This window comes from Brachypodium distachyon, chromosome 5, assembly GCF_000005505.3.
Source record: "Brachypodium distachyon strain Bd21 chromosome 5, Brachypodium_distachyon_v3.0, whole genome shotgun sequence".
In the NCBI taxonomy this organism is placed as follows: Eukaryota; Viridiplantae; Streptophyta; class Magnoliopsida; order Poales; family Poaceae; genus Brachypodium; species Brachypodium distachyon.
This window is the reverse complement of record NC_016135.3, coordinates 18845133-18869530: the sequence shown is the minus strand read 5'-3', so window position 1 is coordinate 18869530 and position 24398 is coordinate 18845133. Positions and strand designations below refer to the sequence as shown.

Below are 24398 nucleotides of genomic sequence, written 5' to 3'. Positions count from 1 at the left end.
TTGCCCTTTACTGCATTCACAATCATGAAGTATAGATAATAAAACTACTTCCTCCGATCCATATTAATTGTCGAAATATTACATGTATCTAGACGCCTTTTAAACATAGATACATTCATATTTGAGCAAATTTGAGATAGTTAATATGTATCGGAGGAAGTAGTCAATTATGCCGTGAGCTTTGCAAATTCTTACACCCATAAATGCTTGCATGCGTAAATTCTTAGGTACCAAAGAATCACCTTCAATTTATCAACACCACTGTGCGTATGACCTTTTGGTTACAATAAAATTATGAAACATTTTTTCTACTGGATTTCCCATCGGATTCAAGTCCCAAGTCCATATTACGGGAGGATTTTTACGGTACCCTAGTAATCCAAAATCAAATACCTAAGTGCCGATCAGATCTGACCATCTAGATTAAAGGCCAATTTAGACAATCCTCAAGGGCTATGTTAATGGTCGTTAGTTACAGCTGGGAAAAAAAAAGGAAAAACACCATCAATTTAGGCCGGCAGTTGCGGCAATCCTTTCCAATTATCGGAGGCATGTTTCCAAATTGATCAACAGTTTCCTTAATCAAAGTGCATCTTTCTCTGCTCCTCCCCACGGCAGCTCCCAGCGGCTCCGTCGCCAAGCCCCCGGCGGCCAAGGTCAGGCCGTGGCTCAGTGGTGCAGGCAAAAACCGCAAACGCTTCAGAGTTAGAAGAATTCAATCCGTCCGTCTCCCGCCAGGAACTCGTTCCAGTGCCCGGCTGCGACCGTGCTGGATGGCTTGGAGAACATGTCTGGCCCATCCTCGACGGCGGCTACGTCGGCAACGGGCAACGTCGTCCACCTGCCACACGGCAGCTTCATGCTGAGGACTAAAAGCTAGCTCGGGAAAGACCAATTTATCCGCACGCAATTACACTTTTGCCCTCCAAATCGAGGTACGATGTTGATTTCAGACTCGGTACTCCATGGAGTTAGCGATGGAGTACCAAACAATATCAGCCACAAGATCAAGAAAAATAAACGGTCTATATTAATTCTGGGGTACAGTAAAAAACTCTACTACGGTGGTATTGTTAGTTTGGACGTGCATTGTACGCAAGTTGTACGAGAAGATGTCGTATGTATAGCAACATTGTAAAAAAAATCCCATGTAACCGTGGTGTTTGGGTTCTAAACATAAAGAGGAAACAACTGAGCAAGGGATCGAGCTAGGGAAGAAAGGAAATCAAGTTCGAGTATCATCGAGGGAGTATTTGGAGAAGTTTAACTTGAATTGTATGTCTGCATCGTGAGCTACTACCTTTGCTGAAACAGGCCTTTGTCAAGCACCAACAAGAGCTGGTTGGACTGACTGGGACAACGGCAAGATGGGACGGAAGGAGAGGGCCGGAACTTTTTTACTCCTGACAACGGGAGCAACCCGTTTGGCTGAAGTGATTCTACAACATAAGAATAGAAAAAGGATGCAAGTGAAAAACACTGGAATTTTTCTATTCGAGAGGGTACACTGTGTATGTACACTATGCATGTGCCCTCTTCATCACATCGTCCCGTTTTGATGAGAAAAAACGTACTCCCTCCGACCAAAATTATTTGTCGAAATATTACATGTATCTAGACGTTTTTTACACATAGATACATCCGTATTTGGAGGAATTTGAGACAAGTAATACCGATCGGAGGGAGTACTAAATCTGCGACAAATAATATGGGTTGGAAGGAATAGTACTCCCTCCGTCCAACAAAAGATGTCTCAAGTTTGTTAAAATTTGAATATATCTACACATGACTTAGTGTATAGATTGATTCAAATTTGGTCAAAATTAAGACATTTTTTTTTGGACGGAGGAAGTAACACATATTGTTCGTGAAAACTTGGTATCCCAAAAAAAATTGTACACCAGTATTTTTCCGTCGTAAATAGCAGATCAAATAGGCAGAGCGGTTGTTCAGCAGGAGATGTTTTTATTTATCACTGACAGACCGCCAGTAGGCATTTCAGCCAGCAACATGGAGCCGATCGACTGCCTCTCCTCGGTTCCACCGTGCAGCACACAAGGCACTGATAACCTGGGCCCAGACGACTCGTCTCCTCCTCCAGCCGGTACCCCGGCCCATGGGCTAGATCTCGACCGCGTCACCACCCACCCGTCCGTCCTCGTACCCCCGCATCTATTGCACGCACGCGGGCCTGTGACGACGAAGAGCAGCCCACCGACCGTTCGTCACTCATCCCACACGTCAGAGGGGATAGGCAAAACCCGTGCCCTTCCGCTGCTGCCCCTCTCGTGCTCCGCGAGAACCCCACCAGGACTTGCTCGCCGACCTTCTCCGTCTCTGCTTACTTCATTTACGGCAGCCCGTCTTCTCCGAGCAGTCCTTCTTTACTCCCCACACTTCGCAGCCTCCTCCGCGGTCTCGACCAGTTGCGCATCGCTTTGCTTCGGGCCGGAGCTTCCTTCCGCCATGGGCGAGACCTCGGCCGCGGCGGCTAGCACGGAGGAGCCCAAGGATCCGAGGACGATCGCGCGCAAGTAAGCGCCCTATTACCCGTCCCAAATTTTTTTCCCACGGTGTATCGTGTGTCTTTAGGGTGAAGCAACGGGAGCTCTATGCGGAATCGCTCGTATGTGCTTGATAGAAATGGGTAGAAATGGGGATTTCCGCTTCTGCTGACAGATTCATTCTTCTTTTGCTGATTTGGGAGTCTCTGGAGTTTTTTTATATTGGTTTACGGTACGCTTTTTTTATTTTGTTATTTAGATTTAGCAGTTCAAGGATATTTCATGATTAATTTTGGAGGGCTATGTTTTGTCGATCCCCATTTTTAATCTCCAGTATTCCTTTTCGTGCGACTTGCTCGTGGAAAGCGCTGCGTTTCTTCCCATCGGTGGCTCTTCAGGTTTCGCGGTAGATGAGGCATTGAAAGCATGTGTTAGTTTGTGCTATACGCAATTACTCCGTGGAAATGCAGGGAGCCTGATCTCTTATAAAAGAACATGAGCAATAATAACTACCCGAGATTTCGTGACCCTGCCTACCTCGAATCCGACTTTGCGGCAAGAGAGGACATCCTATTTTCTATTATTGAATTCACAACGGTTCTAGTTTCTGCTACTGGTTTTGTGTTCCATTGCCTTGCTTTTGTTAATCCAGGATTACCCTGTTTCGTTAAACTATGCTGAAATTTCTGAGAACAGCATTATATTTTGTGCTTTTAGGTATCAGTTGGATCTCTGCAAGAGGGCTGTCGAGGAGAACATCGTAGTGTACCTCGGCACAGGGTGCGGGAAGACTCATATTGCCGTGCTGCTCATTTACGAACTTGGCCACCTGATCCGCAAGCCCAGTAGTGACGTCTGCATCTTCCTAGCCCCAACCATCCCCCTTGTCCGCCAGGTCGATAATCTTCTGGCCCTTCCTATATGCGTCCTAATTCCTCACTGGGTTAATTGTACACCTTCAGTTGTCAATGAATGCTTATAACTGCATTTCCCAGACAAAGCACCACTGTACATGCTTAATCAGTGTTTTTCTTCTTCTTCTCCTTCTTTTCAAATATTACAGCAAGCAGCGGTAATTTCAAATTCCACCAATTTCAAAGTTCAAAGTTACTATGGGAATGGTAAAAGCTCAAGAGATCACCAGGACTGGGAGAAAGAGATGAGGGAGTCTGAGGTATGCTTTGCTTTACATTCTCCTCGCCAACCAGGTTGAAAACTGTTCTTTGTTATGTAGGAAAGTAGTAGATGTTTGTAGAGATCTAGTTGCGTTATCATAAATTCCCAAAGAAAAGGAAAAATTAGAAGAATTTCCATCCAAAGATTCGTGTGTAAACCTATGAACTTTCGTTTGGATTGGAGGTCTGACTCTGCGTACATGTAAACAACTGACACATTAATACAATGATATCCACATCCGTTTTCGTTAAATGTAACCCAGTTGAGTTTTGTTCTCTCCTGCATACTTACTACTTCCTCTGCCACTGCAGGTTCTCGTTATGACTCCCCAAATTTTGCTGTATAATTTGCGGCACTGTTTCATCAGAATGAGCTCCATTGCGCTTTTGATATTCGATGAGTGTCATCATGCACAAGCACATAAGCGGCATCCATATGCACAGATTATGAAGGTAGTGTCAAGATCTTCTTTCTGCAGTACTATTTGCAATGCCCAAACTATCTATATCTGTTGTAATACCTAGCTTTGCCATTTTTCATCCTTTGAACTTCCAATGGTAGCCGTGCATTACATCCACATGCCAAGAGTTACGTTGCCGGTAGTACCAGAATTTTGTTGGAGTGTAAATTGCTTGTTGCGTGCTGGTGGGAAAATTCATGCCTGAAGGTTTAGTAAACAGTCTGGATACCCAGCATTTCTTGGTTTGTCAGTGATATCCTTATCCCTATTAATAAGAAATGTAGAATTAAACTGAAATAAACCAACAGGGCACATATAGATAAGAGAACAGATGAGTGCATTTTAGTGGCAATTACAAATACGTGTTTCTTCAAATGTGAGTACGAGTATACAACTTATGATTATGTACGCAATATGGGGAAAGTTTGTTCATTATATTTAACAGATTGTACATAGAAAGGGAAAAACATTTATTCATAAAACTATAGGGACAACTGTTTGTGATGCACTGATAAAATATGTTTAAAATGTTCTCTTATTCCTACACTGGTTCTGGTCACATCTGACATTCGAATGCACATGCATGCGACTATGTATAATGTGTTCATTCGAATTTGTATCTTAAATGGTAATGGTATAAGATGCTAAATCTTCCTAAGCATGTATTCATATCTAATGGATATGAAATGCTAGGAGCTCGACATATAGTTTGTATCCACTTCACACCTGCTTACCCATTTTATGGGCCTTTTCTGTTCACTTAAAAGATCCTCCTGTATTCTCCTTATTGCATGGTATTGTTACTTTGAGCCAATAAACGATGGCTCGGTTCCTGCTTCTCTGTGTCAATATCTGGCCATCACATCATCGAATGGTGTCTGAAAATCTCATGAAGTTGCTCAGCCTTAACCACATTGCTAATTGGAATTTGGAACAGCCGATTAATAAAGTTCAATTGCTAAAGACAACACCTTATGCAGAAATTGGATGACTGCTAATATTCTATAAAATAATACTTCTTCCAGTTTGCTAAAAGGTGTCATTTGGACATTGGCATGGTCAGAAACACAATGTGTACCACTAATTTATATTCCAATATTTCTACAAACCCCCACAAACTTATGTATTTTCTGAAGGTACTTCCTATACAATTTGTCGTATATGATTTTTAGTTATCTAATCTAAATATCTTTAAGGATACCGGTGGTCGAAGTTCGAAAAGTTAGACCCTACCTATGTCTAAAGCGTTACCTTTAAAGACATGGCGGGAGTACCATTTTAAAATTTTAGGGCACTTGCAGAATTTTCAGTCTAAAAAGCATTTGTAACAATCTTTCAGGAATTCTACGATAGTAATGCCGTGAAACCCCCTCGTGTTTTTGGCATGACAGCGTCACCAGTCATGGGAAAAGGTAATGATGATCTAATATCAGTCATTAGTATTGCATTCGACAATTATGGTTTGCCTCTTAAATTACCTTGGCAACCATGTTCTCTTGAACTCTTGATATCCCATCTTTTGTTTTGCTGTTTAAATGCTACTAATTCTGACCTGTTTAATGGCTTATAGTTTTAGGGATCCACTAGGTTTTCTTGCTCCTATCAGGCCTTGTTTGGTGTTAGTGTATTTTTTAGTCACTAGTGTTTTGGTATTTGAGGGTTGTGGGTGTTCACCCAAAACTCTGAAAAACCCAAAACACTAGTGTCTTTTGCAGTGTTTTGTGGGGGTAAAACTAGGGATAATCCCCTCTGATCCCTTCCTACCAAACAATCATTTGGGGTTTCTAGTGTTTTCTAATTTGGAGTGGATAATACCCTAGAAAACACCACAAAAACACTAGTGCCAAAAAAGGCCTTAATGTTGTTGGCATGTGATTGACAAAGAGGTGTAATCCAATGGAAAAAATGCCAAATAAATATCTTATTATGTGCACTAAAATTCAAAACATGAAATCACATATATTTCTTACAAAGAAGAAATGTGCAATTATGGTTTGTTATTTCACATTATTCCCTTCTGCGATGCACTGGATGCTAACTTTATGTCTTCATCAACATGTAAATGTATTGGATCTGTAGAACATATCTTGTTACCAACACAATGTGCCAGATTGAAGTGAAACATATGGAAGAATATTCCTGGTGAACTTTTCCCTGATGATATATTTAAGTTACATACATATTAAGTATAGTATTAAACTCATCTTTGTGCAATTTTTGGCTGCTTCTTGCCCCTGTCACCACCTTTACTATCCCTAATGCCCTCTTCACTGGAGCAGGGGGAAATGAGGCCTATTTCCCTTCTGCTCCAAAGTATGCGCAATCGATCCTCTTCATCTTCCTCAACTTGCTTGTAACAATGTCTATTGCCCAAAAGCCCAAAACGGGACAACCATAGGACATGTATTACATTGCTGGTTTGTTGGGACAGATTTCTTTTGGACTAAAATGCTACAACTGTTTTTTTTAGGGGAAAAAAATGCTACAACTGTTACTAGGGGTATCAGAAAATAATTGCTGGACTAACACTGCGCCTAACTTGAAATTTTAGGTGGATCTCTAGTGTTGCTTACGATTATGTTATTTTTACTCTGTAGTTGTAGTATCACATTTTGTTGTAGTTCTTCCTTCCTCAATGCATGATTTATTTATCATTTTATGACCGGGTAATTGTCGCTTATGTTTTCTATGACAGGTGGGTCTAATAAGCTTAATTACACCAAATGTATTAACAGTCTCGAGGAATTGCTGCATGCAAAGGTACAGACTACTAGTGCTCCCTGCAAGATCAGCTGGGACTCAAGGATATTAGTTATTGACATTTGGCTCCTTAAAACCTCTCTTGTTGGATAGGTTTGTTCGGTTGATAATGTAGAACTGGAAAGTGTGATTGCTTTTCCTGATATGGAGGTGTACCCGTATGGCCCAGTTAGTCACTCTAACCTTACTGTAACTTACATCAAAGAACTTGATGACTTGAAGCTTCAGGTAAAGTTTCCTTCGCTATTATACTGTATTATTACTGTTCCAACTGACACAAGCTCATGTGTTCTGTTTTTTTTCTCCCTTTCATATTTGTATCGAGCTTAAAACAGAGTGAATGCATAGTTCGAGAGAGCCTATACGATTTCAAGGATTCTCAGAAGAAATTAAAGTCCCTATGGAGGTTGCATGGAAATTTGATTTTCTGTTTGCAAGAACTTGGTTCATTTGGAGCTCTGCAAGTGAGTTGGGCTATTTGCTTATATATAATTTTAATAAAAACTCCCTCCGATCCATATTAATTGTCACAAAGTTGCCCAAATATGGATGTATCTATGCCTAAAAAGCGTCTAGATACATGTAATATGTCAACAATTAATATGGATCGGAGGGAGTATTCATTACTGAGTGGGAAAAGAAAATACTGTTGAGTGGATGATAAGCCCACTTATTTTCCCAGGACTGCATTTTTTTCAACCTTGGTGGAGTCACATGTAATGCTATAGCTTGCCGCTGCTAGATAATGTTCTAGAATGTGGCAATGAAAAGTGACTGTCTGACCATTGCAAAATGTAAAATATGTTAAGTTGGCCAGTGATGATCTGCTGTGAAAATCTCCTTTTCTTTCCTCTTAAAAAACTGAAGTATATTATGTTTTTGCATTGCTCCTTACTTTTCTTTTCTTTTCAGCATCCTTGTGATGTTCAGTTGCCTTAACTTTTATTAGAGAACACACAATAGCTTTCCACATCTTTTCATTAAGCAGAAAAGCAAAGGTTTAAATTAGTAAAGTGGTGGCTAATTAAATAAAAAGCAGGGAAACCACAACCACCAAATGACCCACAGCACACACTCATCTAGCCTGATCTCATGCCGGTAGGTGCTACCTCTAATGGTAAGCCCTATGCCAAGTCTTGATACATGTTGCCAATGTCGTAAGATCATGGCATTCACCGTTGAGGACGTGACTTTCTTTCATGTCAAACAAACCAATTTGAATTTTGAAAGATAACTGTTGAGACAAAGATATACCTCCCGCTCCTTGGCCGCTGTTTAAGTGCCCAAGCTTTTTAAGTCTGCTGAGCGTAATGTGTAAGCAGGAAAATACAATGGTTAAGGCCCATTCCTGAGGTTCCTCTGTGGGTAATGTTTGCCATGGTTCATCTGATTCTTCATTCAATCATGTGCACGATTTTATTGGATATTTAGTTTTAGTGTCACCGCATGTTTTCTCCTTTTTTGTACAAGTAGAGATGTGGCATGTTCTTTTTTGCTTTGGGTTATAACCTTTTAAGATAGCATGGCACATCAGTTACTCTCTATTTTGTTTGATCTTAGCGCAGGCAGCAAGGAATTTACTATCTTTTGATGTTGATGCTTTTGACAAAAAGGAGGTTGACATTAATGGCAATTCTACCCGATTTATGCATCACTACCTAAACAAAGCAGTTTCTGTTCTGAGTTGCAACATATTAGATGGTTAGTCTATTTGCAAGTTGATTTAGTTCTGCTTGTTTTTACCCCTAGATTAGGTCCTATAAGATCTGGCATTGAAGATAGTTCTGTTTGACCACAAAAACTCTGGATTTGATATCCTGCCTGTAAAGCCATTCATGTAAATCCCTAGTTCTTGACATGGACTGGCAAAAAGAAAAACCATCCGGGTTTATTTGAATCATGTTTTGTATTTCGGAATGAGAAGAAAATTTCGACGTATAGAGAAATAAGAACTCATCCTAAAGTAACCAATAAATCTGAAAACACGAAAAATCCACGATGAATTTTGGGGAACATACAGGAGGAGTGTAGTCGATGCTAAGACTTCACTTGTTCAACTTCCTGCTGCCCCACATCATTTGATCTTGGATGTTTCTAAGGTTTAGAGCTAGTGGATTTAGCTTTGGGCTTTTAGAGGTGTTTACCCTATACCTGTGGTTACTTAGGATCCAGAGATCAATATTTCAGAAACTTCAAATTTAATGTTGTAAAAGCAGGCTACATTTTGTGGGCAAAATCCACAACCTAGGGCTGCTTTCAGTTTCCTGAATACCAAACATGTACCGCTTCAATTGAGTTTTGACTGGGCATAAGTGCCAGCTTAATTATATATATTTTTCTGACTAGCAGTGTGTGAATCTGACAATACATGTTTTTTAGGTACCCATGATGATTCATTTGATCTAGAGATGCTGGAAGAACCTTTATTCTCAAATAAATTTGCTGTTCTTATTAACGTTCTCTCAAGATACAGGTAAGATTTGTCATCAGTGCTATGATAGTTTTTTTATAACATACATTCCCATACTTTAAGAATTGTTTGGACACATTACGGTACTCGTGCAGCGGCACATAATTTAAGATGTAACTAAATCCTTGTTACCTACTCCCTCTGTTTTGAAATGTCTGTACATTTGGGACTGTCATAAGTAAAAAATTGTCAACTTTGACCAAGTTTGTACAAAAAGTACCAATATATAGAGCACCAAGCTAGTATTGTTAGGACTATTATAAAATATATTTTCATATTGCATTTTCTGGTGTTATATGTTTGTGTTTTGTTTCTATAACTCGGTCAAAATGGACAAAGTTTGACTTATGTCAACCCCAAATGTATATACATTAAGAAATGGAGGGAGTATTTGGTAGAAGAAATTACTATCCATTGATTAGCTGTTTCCACATGAAAATGTAAAAAAGAAGGAAAAATAAATCTGACTGAAAACCACAATTTAGCATCTTAAGTCTTATTTATTACGACTCTAGAATAATTTAAATGCTTGGCTCTTCTCACCATACTGATTATTTTGCTTTGATTTCTTCAAATAAGCAGGCTAGAGGAAAACATGAAATGCATTATTTTTGTGAAAAGAATAGCTGTAGCCAGAGCAATATCGCATATCATCCGAAATTTGAAGTGCCTTGATTTTTGGAAATGTGAGTTCCTTGTGGGATGCCACTCTGGACTCAAAAACATGTCAAGGAACAAGATGGATGATATTGTTGAAAAATTCTCTTCTGGCGAGGTATAATTAGACATCCATACCTTAATATTTTCTGTTAGATATCTGTATGATTTCATCCAAAGGCACCAAAAGGTCTTCTTTGGGTAGGTATTTTGAATAGGTCACATCCATTTATTCTTTTTTTTTGCGGGGAAAAAGGGCGTTCTATTAAATTACAGAATAGTTTGGTCACAGCCATTTATTCTTGATCTGCTCTTTCTTTACGAGTTAAATTTAACATTCTTTTGGTGGGTGCTAAATATATACTTCAACATACCTTGGAGGTTCATCTTAGCTAGGTGGTTCGTACTGGTCTTATTTGCTGTTAGGTGGTTCTTTTTCCTTTTCAAATTGATGCATATAACTAAGAATCTGGACAACATACTCGACTCCGAGTTCCACCAGTTATGTCGGTAATTTTAGCTAAATATTGGAGGACTATGTTCGTGAGGTGAAATGTTGCAACACTGAGCAGACACTTGCCACGTACAATTACTGACACTGGACAGACAGAGACTTGGTTCTTGGCTCCCTCTGATCCATAATATAAGGCATGCTAGGTTTTTTTTTTTTGGAACAAGGAGCAAGCTCCCAATTTTATTGAAATCATAGCAGTTCAGGTCACATTCAAGATGTTCAGCAGAAAAAGAAACGGGTCGCCAGAGACTCCTGGAACAACCAAACTTTAAACTCCTACCGAAGTCTATTACAGTTCCAGCAAAGGACCAAAAAATAACAAACAGAATATAACACTGCCATCAACCAGCCTCCAGCCTCTTGCATAAGTGCCAGCCATGGGATTTGCTCAGCACATCAGACGCAAACCGCCGCAATGTAGCTCACGCCTCCAACAGCTGCATCTTCATGTTAGGTTTCTGTAATATGGACCAAGCATCCAACCAATAACATAGTGAAAACACCAAATTAGTGGGATCACCAGGGAAAATATTCTGAAAACAGATAGCATTTCGGGATTTCCATAAGGACCAACACAAGGCAGCTGACCCAACAATTAAAATCTGTCGACAATTCCCATTGAAAGAGTCAAACCAAGTATGTAAAGCAGACATGGATATAGGAAATGAGGGTATGCCAAATGTGCAACCAACCACCCTCCAAATAAACTTAGCAACAGGGCAGTGTAAGAACAAGTGATCTATACTCTCATCATTCCCACAGAAAACACATTCCTTCAGCCCCTGCCACCCTCTATGCAAAAGATTATCTCTAGTTAAGATACTGTTTTTGTCAATTAACCACATGAAAACTTTAATCTTAAGAGGTAGCTTAATTTTCCAGAAGTATTTAAAAGGGAAATCCACCTGTTTAGCAGCTAAAACATTATAGAAGGATTTAACAGAGAATTGACCATTTTTCTCCAAAAGCCAACGACTACTATCAGCATGAGTACCCAGTTCTATCTGAGAGCAAAGGGCTTTGAGATCCTCCCATAACCGGTAGGTCTCTGGTGTAAAATTTTCTTCTAAAAGTCATATGCTGACAGCCTCCTTGGAGAGTATCAGCCACAGTAATACCATGATTCAGAGAGATGTTGAAAAGCCTATAATATTTAACACTAAAGGGTTCATTTCCTAACCAAATATCTTCCCATAAAAGTACATTCCTGCCATTGCCCACTACCTTCCTACTAAACTGATTATAAACATCTTTAACCTGCATCAGCCCATGCCAGAAATGGGACTGGCCAGCTTTACTTTCACATTGGCTTAAGGTCTCTTTGTTCAGATATTTAGTTCTAAGCATCTGCTGCCATAAACCATTTCCATTCTCCAGTCTCCACAACCATTTTCCTAAAAAACAAAATATTCTTAATGGTCAAGTCCACAACCCCCAGCCCCCCTTGATCTTTGGGTTGGCAAACTATTGGCCAACTCACGAGGTGGTACTTTCTAACACCTTGATCCTCCTGCCACAAAAGTCTAGCTCTAAAATGGTCTATTCTTTTCTTAACCCCCTTAGGAAGCAAATATAGAGACATCATATAAGAAGGTACATGACTAAGACTAGAATTTAAAAGCATCAGTCTACCACCTAGAGAAAGAAGCTTCCCTTTCCAGCAACTAAGTTCATGTTCTACCTTATCTTCAGTAGCCTTCCAATCAGCATTACTCAATTTCCTAACATGAACAGGTACTCCTAGATACTTCATAGGCATAGATCCCACCTTACAAGTAAAGATCTGAGCTAGATTTAAGCTATTCTCTACAGCAGCCCCAAAACAGAAAATCTCACTTTTGTGAAAGTTAATTTTAAGTCCAGTTAGATGTTCAAAAAGACATAACAGAAATTTAAGGTTCCTTGCACCATGTAAATCACCATCAAAAAGAAAAATAGTGTCGTCTGCATATCGTAACATACTTAAACCTCCACTAACTAAATCAGGAACTAAACCATTAATCAACCCCTGGTTTTTGAGCCCTTTTAACAAGGACATTCAAGACATCAACCACCAGATTAAAAAGAATAGGAGATAAAGGATCCCCTTGGCGCAAACCTTTTTTTGTTTTAAAATAAGCTCCAAGCAGATCATTAACAGTAATCCCTACACTCCCCCCCTTGACTATTTGCATAACCATTGAGATAAAGTGAGCAGGGAAGCCTTTCATATCTAAAACTTGCATAAGGCATGACCAATTAACTTTGTCATAAGCCTTTTCGAAATCTACTTTGAACAAAACGGCACTACTCTTTTTCTTATTAATCTCATGCAAAGTTTCATGTAGAAGCACCACATCATCTAATATATATCTACCCTTAATAAAAGCTGACTGAACCAAATCTACAGCCTTATCAGCCACTAGCATTGCTCTATTATTCAGGACTTTGGTAAAAAATTTAAGCAAAGTGTTAGATAAACAAATGGGTCTATACACCTGAATCTTATCAGCCCCCTCCCCTTTGGGGAGCAGGGTAAGTCATGCTAGGTTTCGTTAAGATATGGCTTTGACCAAGAATTACTTTGTTAATATGTGGTTTATATGACATGGAATTGGTCCACTAGATTTATTTAAAAAATATACTCCCTCCTTTTCACAAAGGTTGGCATATTTGGTTTCGTTAAGACAAGACTTTGACCAATAATAAATTTATTAATATGTAACTTATATGATAGGAAACCACAATTATCAGCAAGAACTTTTTAAGACGAATCTATTGATATAAATTTCATATCTTTAAAACACATATTAATAAAGTAATTCTTGGTCAAAGCCTTCTCTTTAAAGAAACCAGATACGCCAGCCTTTGTGAAAAGGAGGGAATACTTTTTAATAGTTGTGATTTCATATTTTATAAGCCACACATTTATGGAGTAATTCTTGGTTGAAGCCTTGTCCTAACAAAACCTAATATGCGTTGTATTATGGAACGGAGGGAGTATAGTTGCAAGCTCACTGATAATGACATAGGGTTTAAGTCATTTTTAACTTCAAGCAGGGTTGCACCCTGGATCGAATTATGGGCTCAGGGCTTTAGGCCTGCGTTTATATTTTTTACCGAACTAGTAATGTATGTAGTGAACTAATTGCCACGGACTACCCATATACAATTTTTGATGTATACGTGTATATATTATGCTTATCGCGTCATGATTCCTTTGCTATTGCTGCTTGCAGGTAAATCTTTTGGTTGCTACTAGTGTAGGCGAAGAGGGTCTTGACATTCAGACTTGTTGCCTCGTCGTGCGGTTTGATCTTCCTGAAACTGTTGCTAGTTTTATTCAGTCCAGGGGACGTGCCCGGATGACAATATCTAAATATGTTGTTCTCTTGGAGAGGTGATTTTTTTCATTGGACAATCAGTATAACATTACAAAATTCGATTCTATCTTAGACTTGATTTCAATCCATGGTCTTACTTGTTCTGATAAATGGCAGGGGAAATCAATCTCAAGAGAAGTTGCTGAATAATTATATTGCTGGTGAAAGCATTATGAATGAAGAGATAGACTCAAGAACTTCAAATGATATGTTTGATTATCTCGAGGAGAACACTTATCGAGTGAATCATACTGGTGCTTCCATTAGCACTGCCTGTAGTGTATCTCTACTACATCGCTACTGCTACAACCTTCCGAGTGATATGTATGTAAGGGCTGTTTTGCTCGTCAACACCCGTTATGATGCCCATGCTTTATTGGTTAGTTCTTGTACTAACATAATTCCAACTTCTTGAAGGTTCTTTAATCCTTCCCCAGCATTCTTTTACATTGATGATACTGAGGGAATAATCTGCAGAGTAATTCTTCCACCAAATGCTGCTTTTCGTCAAATGGATGGTCAACCGTGTCAATCAAAAGATGAAGCTAAGAGGGATGCATGCTTAAAAGCATGCATGAAATTTCACGAACTGGGTGCTTTGACAGATTTTCTTTTGCCTGGTCCAGGTTCAAGAAAGAACAAAGCATCATCACCAAATGGTTCAGCAAGTAACAAAGAGGAAGGTATGGTTAGTCACATGTTCCCATAATGTCAGAACACTGGTGCTTTGGTTCAACTATTGTTTCCATATTTCAGATGACAGTCTAAGGGAAGAACTTCATGAGATGTTAATTCCCTCAGTTCTCAAACCTTCGAGATGCAAACAGGACTGTCTATTGGACCTGCATTTCTACTATTTCAAATTTTTTCCCATACCAGCAGACAGACACTATCAGATGTTTGGTCTTTTTGTGATCAATCCCCTTCCTGAGGAGGCTGAAAAGTTGGAGGTCGATTTACATCTGGCCCGTGGCAGGATTGTGAAAACTGGAATCAAACATTTAGGAACGATGGTATTTGACAAAGAACAGGTATCATCTTCCTCATCTGTTCTTATGTTAACACGTGATCTTGAATTGTATATCATCTAGGGCATGATTGTTTTTTTTCTAATTTCAGATGATTCTTGCACGCAATTTCCAAGAAATGTTTCTGAAGATTCTCCTGGACAGATCCGAGTTCACTTCATCTGATGTTATATTGTGCAATGATGACACATTAGAGATTAGTTCAACATTTTACCTGCTGCTTCCCATCAAGCAGAAATGCTGTGGTGATATATTTGTGATTGACTGGCCAACAGTTGTGCGCTGTTTATCATCACCGGTTTTTAGAGATCCAGTTGATGTGTCTGTACATGGATCATATATACCAAACGAGTCTTTACGGCTTCTTGATGAGGTCTACAGTAGAACTGATGTAGTTGGTAGTTTAATCTTTGTTCCCCATAACAACACATTTTTCATCATTGATGTCATTCTGGACAAACTAAATGGGAGAAGTGAGTTCAATGGTGCAACTTATGAAGAACATTACAGGGAAAGGTAATAAGCTGGAGTACTGTACTACTCTTTACAACCCCTTCCTTGCTTACAGTTCTTTTTTACATTGCTACCATGATTGAGTACTTAGTAGGGCATATGTAATAACACAACCAAGCTTAAGATCACAAGCTAGCTGTGCCATTTAAGAATGTAAATTTTCATTATGTAATGTGATAACGTGTATCTATTTCATCTGATAAGTAGATAATACTCCCTCCGTTTCAGTGGTTAGCGTATTTGGTTTTCTTAAGACAAGACTTTGGCTAATAATAACTTTATTAATATGCAATTTATATGATAGGAAACCGCAATTATCAGCACTAACTTTTGAAGAAGAATCTATTGATATAAATTTCTTGTCTTACAAAACACATATTAATACTCCCTCCGTACAACAAATGATGTCTCAACTTTGACCAAATTTTAATGCATCTATACACTAAGTCATGTCTAGATACATCCAAATTTTGACAAACTTGAGACATCTTTTGTTGGACGGAGGGAGTAAGGTAATTCTTAGTCAAAGCATTATCTTAACGAAACCAAATACACCAACCTTTGTGAAAAGGAGGGAGTATTAGCCAAGACATAATATCCAGATTATCTGAGTAGAAGTCCCTTGCAGAAGGTCTAATTACCCTTTTGGTGAAGAATGTTTTTGGGGTTAAGTAGTCACCTGATCTACTCTTTATGTTACGACTTTAAAATGGTCCTTGTGGAAGATGGAATGGTTAGAATATAGCGTTCGTTCTAATCATATGACATGGCACTAAAACAATCTGTGGCAAGGTTGTTGGGAACAAACAGTATTACATGACTTACCCCAGGAAATGAAACCAACATAACAATTAGTACTTCTTGAGTTTGTGATGCTGCATTTAACCCCTGTACCATGTTACCTATTTACTCCACGCCACTGTATTACATGCCAACTTTAAGTTGTCTGTAAACAATGAGACTTCTAAGGTGGCCTTTTGGCCTTTTTTCTGCTACTAGAATATGCGTAATACCTAGCATCTTTGCTTTCTACAAGAAAGAACAAATATGAAGTGGAAAAATTAGAAGAGTCAAGAAAGAGCAACTAAGAAGTGGAAAAACAACACTCACAAATTTGCGCAGGTGAAGGCGGCATGCTTCTAGGATAATATTAGTGATAAGGTAGGTTCCAGAGCTGCTTAGCTCCTGCCCACATCCATAGGTCTGCCTTTTTCATGATGTTTCTGCGTCGCTGCGATCTGGGGTTGCAGCCTCAAAAACACATATGTTTCGTTATAAAACTGCGTAGCTGCGATTCTGTTCAAGCTCGCAAGCCTTTTCTATGTTAACCAATCAAACTTTCTTCAGTGACCAATTAAAAAGATATCGTGATGCTTCTGTTTAACTGCTTTATAGAGGTTCTGATGAATTCGTGGATTGTTAAAACTAGGTTTGGTATTGAGCTATCCCACCCCGAGCAGCCACTTCTGAAGGCTAAACAGCTCTTCAATCTGCATAATTTGCTTCACGATCGTTTACGGGAGACCACAGGTTAAAATTGTTGATCCTTAGAGCTGGTCACCTTATGAATAATTTTCCAATTATTTTGACTCGTTTATAAAAACATCATTACTGTTACAAAGCATCAAAATACCTCCAGTATTTAGGCTTCCCTAAGGTGAAGAAATATTTGTGTTGGCTGTCTGCAATTTTAATTGTGCTATACGAATACACTTCTGGTAATATGCAACAATAAATTCCCGAACAATTGAAATTTATCAAAGATATATGAACTTTCAAATGCATTGCTCACTTGTGTCAGCACATCAACGTTGAGTCCTCTGCTGTTGATAGCTGAGGGCACATGATAAAAACACTAGAACATGACATTGTCACATAGCAGTCGGGTGCTGGCTGTTATACTGTCGTTTTGGTGGTTTGAGCATTGTTGGTAGAAAACTAGCACAATATCTTATGCCCAGATTGTTGGTACCTGCATAAAACCAAATTTGAAATTTGGTATTGCCATTGACATGTACCAGCACATGTTATCTCGGTAGATTGAATCCCGTGGACAACTCAGGAAGTTTAGAGCGCAGTAAATATCATTTTGTTACATTATATTGGGGAGAAGTTGCTTACCACTTGCAGTGGACCTTTATTGGTGTTGACAATTATATGTGATGCCCGAAGAACATGTCTGATGGTACCGAGCCATATTGCCCTTTGTGATTGTTCTGACCTATATTGTCCTTTTATTTTAATTTTTGCTGTCAAAATTTGTGAGCTGCTTGTGAATTGCTTTGAAAATTCTGGAACTATTTGTGGATGCATTAGACAGTAGTTTTCCTTACTCATGCTTCTCTGGTTTAAGCTTCTGAATCCTACCTGGAATATGCTCTACTATGTTTCCTAAATGGTCCTGATCCAGGTATATTACTTCTGATGTACTCTTTGGTTTTGTTATTTCTATTAAGTACAGGAGGTAGTGAGTTGGTGGAACACTTCGTGGAGTTGCCTCCAGAGCTATGCTCTTTGAAGATAACTGGGTTTTCAAAGGATATGAGTAGTTCTCTGTCCTTGCTGCCATCTTTAATGTGTCGGTTGGAGAATTTTCTGGTTGCTATTGAGTTGAAGGATCTCATGTTGTCTTCTTTCCCAGAGGCTTCTCAAATTAGTGCTTCTGCTGTAAGTCATGTTATCTCTTCTTGCGCCTTGATGCTGAACTTTTAGTTTGAATTTGAATTTGCTTTGCCATGCTGCAAATAATTTTGGTCTATTTCAGATCCTTGAAGCAATTACTACTGAAAGGTGTTTGGAGAGGATTTCCTTGGAGCGATTTGAAGTCCTAGGAGATGCTTTTTTAAAGTATGTAGTTGGGCGTCACAACTTTATGTCATACGAAGGACTTGATGAAGGGCAACTGACCAGAAGGCGTTCTGATATAGTAAATAATTCAAATTTACATGAGTTATCAGTGAAAAGAAATTTGCAGGTCAGATAGCTTTTTTAGTGAACCCAATATCTGTTTGCCTGCCAAGTTTTGTGCGACCCCGGTGCGTCATTTTTCTTTGTTATAGACCACATCCATATGCTCATCCTTGTTCTGCTCATAATATGGCTTGACTTCTATGACCTTGACTAGAACATGTAGGAAAGAACTAGGTCTGGGTCGTGGACAGAGATTGTGGGCAAAGAGAAGAAACTATCCTTCTGTTTAGTTGCTTGATTAATTGATTATGCCCAGTGGTTTTATATCGTAGACAACCAATCTCATCTCTAGGACTCTTGACTGGATTCATTTCATTCACATAACTCTAGGGTTTCTGACCGAGTAAGGCTCATTTAAATAAAGAAGGGTTAATCTCAACTGGCTTAGTGACTAATGAGACCTAGGACATTGGCTCAGCTGGACTAACTGAATCCAATGTAACTTGATACTGAGTTATACAGGATTGTGACTCTGCACCTTGTGCCAGTCTTGGGGACGGCTCTGCTAGTGGGATGTAACTCCCCAGTGTGCCCCATATAACAGCTGATGAGGTGGAACTAGCGTTACTACATGCAAAAAAGTCTCAAATCGCAATTTGCCAGACAGTGCCTTTTCTAAATATACTCTATTGGAACTGAACTTAAAGCTGCATTTTTTTTATGTCAGCAGCATCCATGATAACCATATATTCAGCTTCCTTACTAGGACAATAGCTGCTCACACTAACATTATAACCAGTAACCACAATGCTCCGTGCTATCTTTTCTCTTGATTATCTACAACATTGCTAATCAGTTGGCATGTAGCTTGTGATCTATTTAAGCACATTTGCTTATTTTGCAATATGGTTGTCTGCTTTGCAACATTTAAGTAGAGTTTCCCGACTCTTGTGAGTTGTTTCTATATACAATACTACAGAAGATAATGATTTACTATGCTCCCTTTCAAGTATCTGCCAGGAATTCCTGCAGTGTAACAGAACTGTTTTTGTGTGTGTATGTTAAACGTAGGTATACATACGGGACCAACAGTTTGAACCAACACAGTTCTTTGCGCTGGGAAGACCATGTAAAGTAGTTTGCCATGCGGACATGGAAGTGAGCATACACCAGAAGAATATTGACCCAGATAGACCAGAAAACTGTAACGTGAGGTGTACAAAGTCACATCATTGGCTGCATAAGAAGACCATTGCTGATGTTGTTGAGTCACTTCTAGGAGCATTTCTTGTTGAGGGTGGATTCAAAGCTGCATTTGCGTTCCTTCACTGGGTGGGAATAGATGTAGATTTCGAAGATTCAGCTCTCTATAGAGTATTGAATGCAAGCTCCATCAATCTATCTCTCATGAACCTCATCAATGTTGCTGAGCTTGAGGAATTAATTGGTTACAAGTTCAAACATAAGGGTCTAATTATTGAAGCATTTGTACACCCATCATTTAATAAACATTCTGGAGGATGCTACCAGGTCAGACTTTTTTTATGTCTCGTCATTAGTCAACTGCAGTGATTATTAATAATTTCCTCGCCTGACTATGTTCTTTCATTTCTGATCAGAAATTGGAGTTTCTTGGGGATGCTGTTTTGGAATATTTGATGACCTCGTACCTCTACTCAGCTTATCCTGATCTTAAGCCTGGTGAAATAACAGATTTAAAATCATTAGCTGTCTGTAATGATTCGTTTGCATATGTAGCAATTCAGAAATGTATCCATAAGTATATTATAAAGGATTCAAATCATCTTACAAAGGCAGTGAGCAAATTTGAGAATTATATTAAACTTCCTAATTCCGAGAAAGACTTGGTTGAAGAACCAGCATGTCCAAAGGTATTGATGTTAAGTATCATTTAAGTACTATGGCTATGATTTCTTGGGTATCGAGTTATTATATTTGATTTGTTTAATTTCTGTGTGACTAATTTTAAATTATGTAATCCTTGTTTTTTCTTCTAGTGTTTCTTTAACAATCGCAAACTTTATATGCCATTATATTTTTGTTTCTGGTCAAAAGCTTATGCTTTTACTGTAATCATACAGGTTCTTGGTGATATTGTTGAATCTTGTGTTGCTGCGGTTCTTTTGGATTCAGGGTTCAACCTGAACTACGTTTGGAAGCTAGTGCTTATGCTTCTAAAGCCAGTGTTGAGCTTCTCTGGCATGCACATGAATCCTATGAGAGAAATTCGGGAACTTTGCCAATGTAATGAACTTGAGTTAGGCCTTCCCAAACCTATGAAGGCTGATGGAGAGTACCATGTCAAAGTAGAAGTTAACATAAATAGCACAATGATTAGTTGTACCGCTGCAAACCGGAATTCAAAAGTCGCTAGAAAGTTGGCCGCACGAGAAACACTTTCTAAACTGAAGGTATATTTTGATCCCTTTGCCTTTTATTCTACATTTGCTACACACTTATGAAAGTTGTGAGCCTTGGGTGCACAAGAAGCATTTTCTAAACCAAGGTCTATTTTTGTTGACTTTGACTTTGTTTTACTGTTACCATGCAATTATGAGAATCTGAGACATTCTAATTTTTCTTACGAAGTGTCAACATCTATTAGGGTGTTCGGTTAGGATATTCTGGGTTCCTTGAACAGAACACTTTACATGTGAACGATCACTTACGTAAGCAACATTAGCACACCAGATAAGCAAACTATGCCACATGTATCTTCCATCATCGCTGTGATTCAACAATGTTTGTTGCCACACTGAGATCTTCCTTCGTCATCCCAAATCATGTGCTGTAAAGACGTCATTACAGCAAACAGCGACCCATTTGTCCTTTCTCTTCTTCTCTGGTTTTCTAGCACTGCAGTACCCTTATTCCTTCGCTCCCCCTCCGGTCTAGAGCATTACCAGAAGTCTTGATTTCATTATTCTCATGGCAGCACAACAGATCCAACTTCAATCCCCATATTCCTTCCATGTGATTCTTTGAGAAAAATATGCAAGCCTGCCGATTAAATCCATGTAGAAATTAGGCTTCAGGTAGATATTATGTTCTATACTCCACGCTAATTAATATAGAACGGAGGGAGTACTCAATTGAACGTGGACTGCGCGTTGATTCTGAAAAACTACAGGGTTTTTTTTTTGCAAAAGTTCTGGTAGAACGTGGACTGCAGGTCGATTTCGGGAAATAGCAAGGGTTCTTTTGCGAAATTTCCGGCGCCAATTAATTAGAACAGAGGGAGTAGGAATTAGGGGAAATCACGTGGATTACAGCCGGACCCAGACTAATATGGATACTACCGTACCCATACTAATGTGGATACAACGAGATTCTTATAGACTATGGACTCAGACTCTTATATCCCTTTCTTCACATATCCTGATACTAATTCTCCAACAGATATGTAAACATGTAAACTTAGTATCTTGTGTTTCTTTCATTTATTTGGACATTGTGTGTTTTATGTGTTGTGAAAACATTTGCTCATGTATTGTATATAATTTGACAATGTACATTCACTTTTTATCGTACCTCCTCTTTTGTTGAAAAAATGGACTCATTTTGTCATTTCCATGTTTCTTAAAAGGCATTACAGAGCATACTTGTTGCTTATGAATCATTACGCATTCATGCAGAATTATGGATACAAGCATAAAAACAAGTCACTGGAAGAGATTTTGCATGATGCTAGGAAGAAAGAACCAGAACTATTAGGCTATAATGAAGAACCAATCAAAGTTGAGGCGGACATATCTGTACAAATGAAGAGTCTACAGATAAGTGAAGAGAGAGATGCAAACTTCTCTTTTAAAAATATGGAAGTTCCTATTGGTGGGAGTTCTAAAACCTCCAACCAAAGAACAGCAGGAGATACCAAGATTTTCAAGGATGATGTCAATAATGAAAGGAATAATCAGCTCATGGTTGCAATGCAGAATGGTTGTCTGCTGAGAGGAACAACTCAGAAAAACAATAAAAAGGAGTATAAAGGTAATGTGGAATATCACGCTTCAGTATTTTATTCACTGTAAACATGCTCCCCCTTTTGAAATTTTGTATAAAACATGTAAACTGTCAAATTCGATTTTATTAATCTTGTGTGGTGACATTCTGAAGGGAATCTAGATTTAGTATAAACATTCCTGATATCCAAATTAATAGGAACCATTGGTCTTTAAACCTTGATTGAATCTTATATTCTTGTGAAGATAGGAAATGTCTGTGGTATTTATGAAGCACCATTTTTACAGTATTTGTGGTGCAAATTTGGTGTAAAAATATCCTACTCCATATATGAAGAAGCAATTGTGTGTTTCATTCAACTTTGTGCATTCAACTTGATGTATTGTGTGGGACATAACAAATGGACCAAATTGTATGGTGTTTTTGTTTAACTTAGTTTGCTCCAATTGGCAAGATACATGATTCTATTGTATTATACTCCATAAACATTGTTAGATATTACATTAATCAAGTACTGGCATTCACACTTAAAATTTTGTTTTAAATTTAAAGGCAGTGTCTTAACACTTTTAATCACCTTTGTAGGTGATATGGTACATAAAACAGCGAAGTCGTTTCTTTTTGAATTATGTGCTGCAAGTTACTGGAAACCCCCTGAATTTCAGTTATGCATAGAGGAAGGGCCAAGCCACCTTCGAAGGTGAGCACATCTACTTACTGAAGGAGCACAGAGGTTAACTTGCATGTGTTACAATGAATTGTATCCTGCTTGTATGTTTTTAGTTACAGAGCTCCAATGGCTTCCTCGATGTGTGAAATATATGTTTCCTATCCATCATGTTTGATGTCCATATCTCAGTTTTTTCTCCTCTTTTTTGTATTATTTCTTATGGTAAGGGGCATGCTGATTATGCACCTGGGTTTCTAGGTTATAAATAGTATTCTAAAAGAGAGGAATATGTGTGAAATATATCATCATTCTCGTACTGCTTACCACCTTTTGGAACATTGGTTAAATTACTTGATTTTTTGTGGGTTTGCATATGTAAAAAAATTAAGTTAGAAACTTCGGGGAACATAAACTTTAAATTTCTAAGAGATGTCACTGCAGGTTTGTTCAATAATATGGCCTGGAAAAAAACTGTGTTTATTACTTCTGTGCGATGTGCATTGCAGGCAAGTCCAGTGTGCTGAACATAAATGCAGCACAGTTAATTTTATGCGAGTCACCTAGATCTCCCCATTGTCTATATGTTTGTACATAATGTTGCCAGCACCAGTTATGTCCTATCAAAATAAATCTGTTCATTCGTCGCAAAAAAAAAGTCTATTTATGCTGCTAACTTCATGTATGAAATGACGCAGGTTCACTTACAAGGTTATTGTTCAGATCAGGGGACCCTCGGAGACACTTTTGGAGTGCTACAGCGATGCTAAATTACAGAAGAAGGCGGCACAAGAACATGCCGCACAGGGTGCTCTGTGGTATCTCAAGCAACTCGAATACCTACCAAAAGATGTTCATTCAAAATGTTAGATATTTTGTTCATTCAATATCTGGTAATGATGCAAGAACAAAGCAAGATATGAGGAAGGAGCCACAGAGCAAACCGCAACAGCAGCGAGAAGACATCGACGCTGAAGATTAGGCTTGTAGCAAACAATAAAGTCCGTTTCATTTTAGGTTTTTGACATTTCTTTGACCATCAGTTGCATCAATAATAAGTGGCTTATGGCATAAAAGTTATACTATTAGAAACCTATTTTGAATACAAATTCAATGGTATAAATTTTTTGGCACACAAACTATGTACTCCCTCCGTCCAACAAAGGATGTCTTAACTTTGACTAAATTTCAATGCATATATACACTAAATCATGTCTAGATTCATCCGAATTAACAAACTTAAGACATTTTTTGTTGGACGAGACATCTTTTATTGGACGGAGGGAGTATATTGTTTGTTGGACCTGAAATTGCTCATAAATGTTTTGATGAAGCTCTACTTAGCTGCGCCCTGCCTGTCTACTGTGCGTGTCACCTCGCCGCCTCACGTGCT

General features: G+C 38.7%; 1 protein-coding gene across 2 annotated transcripts; it reads left to right on the top strand.

Moving 5' to 3' along the window:
* The first annotated feature begins 2249 nt into the window (after nt 1-2249).
* LOC100839791 (endoribonuclease Dicer homolog 4) lies at nt 2250-24144 on the top strand. 2 transcript variants are annotated; one of them, XR_001404841.2, is made up of 25 exons: nt 2250-2534; nt 3222-3399; nt 3568-3678; nt 3992-4132; nt 5480-5552; nt 6836-6900; nt 6994-7128; nt 7236-7364; nt 8466-8601; nt 9280-9373; nt 9953-10145; nt 13760-13920; nt 14021-14227; nt 14321-14586; nt 14660-14934; nt 15023-15447; nt 16874-16974; nt 17906-18111; nt 18209-18418; nt 19426-19884; nt 19974-20246; nt 20457-20786; nt 21962-22365; nt 22924-23038; nt 23704-23714. XR_001404841.2 is itself a non-coding variant. In XM_010241821.3 (25 exons), exons 1-25 carry the CDS (start codon nt 2467-2469, stop codon nt 23873-23875), a joined length of 4878 nt encoding a protein of 1625 aa, XP_010240123.1. In that variant the 5' UTR covers nt 2255-2466; the 3' UTR covers nt 23876-24144. The 2 variants fall into 2 exon arrangements, 1 of the variants encoding a protein (XP_010240123.1); XM_010241821.3 differs by having other exon boundaries at nt 2255-2534; nt 22011-22365; nt 23704-24144.
* The last annotated feature ends 254 nt before the right edge of the window (nt 24145-24398 follow it).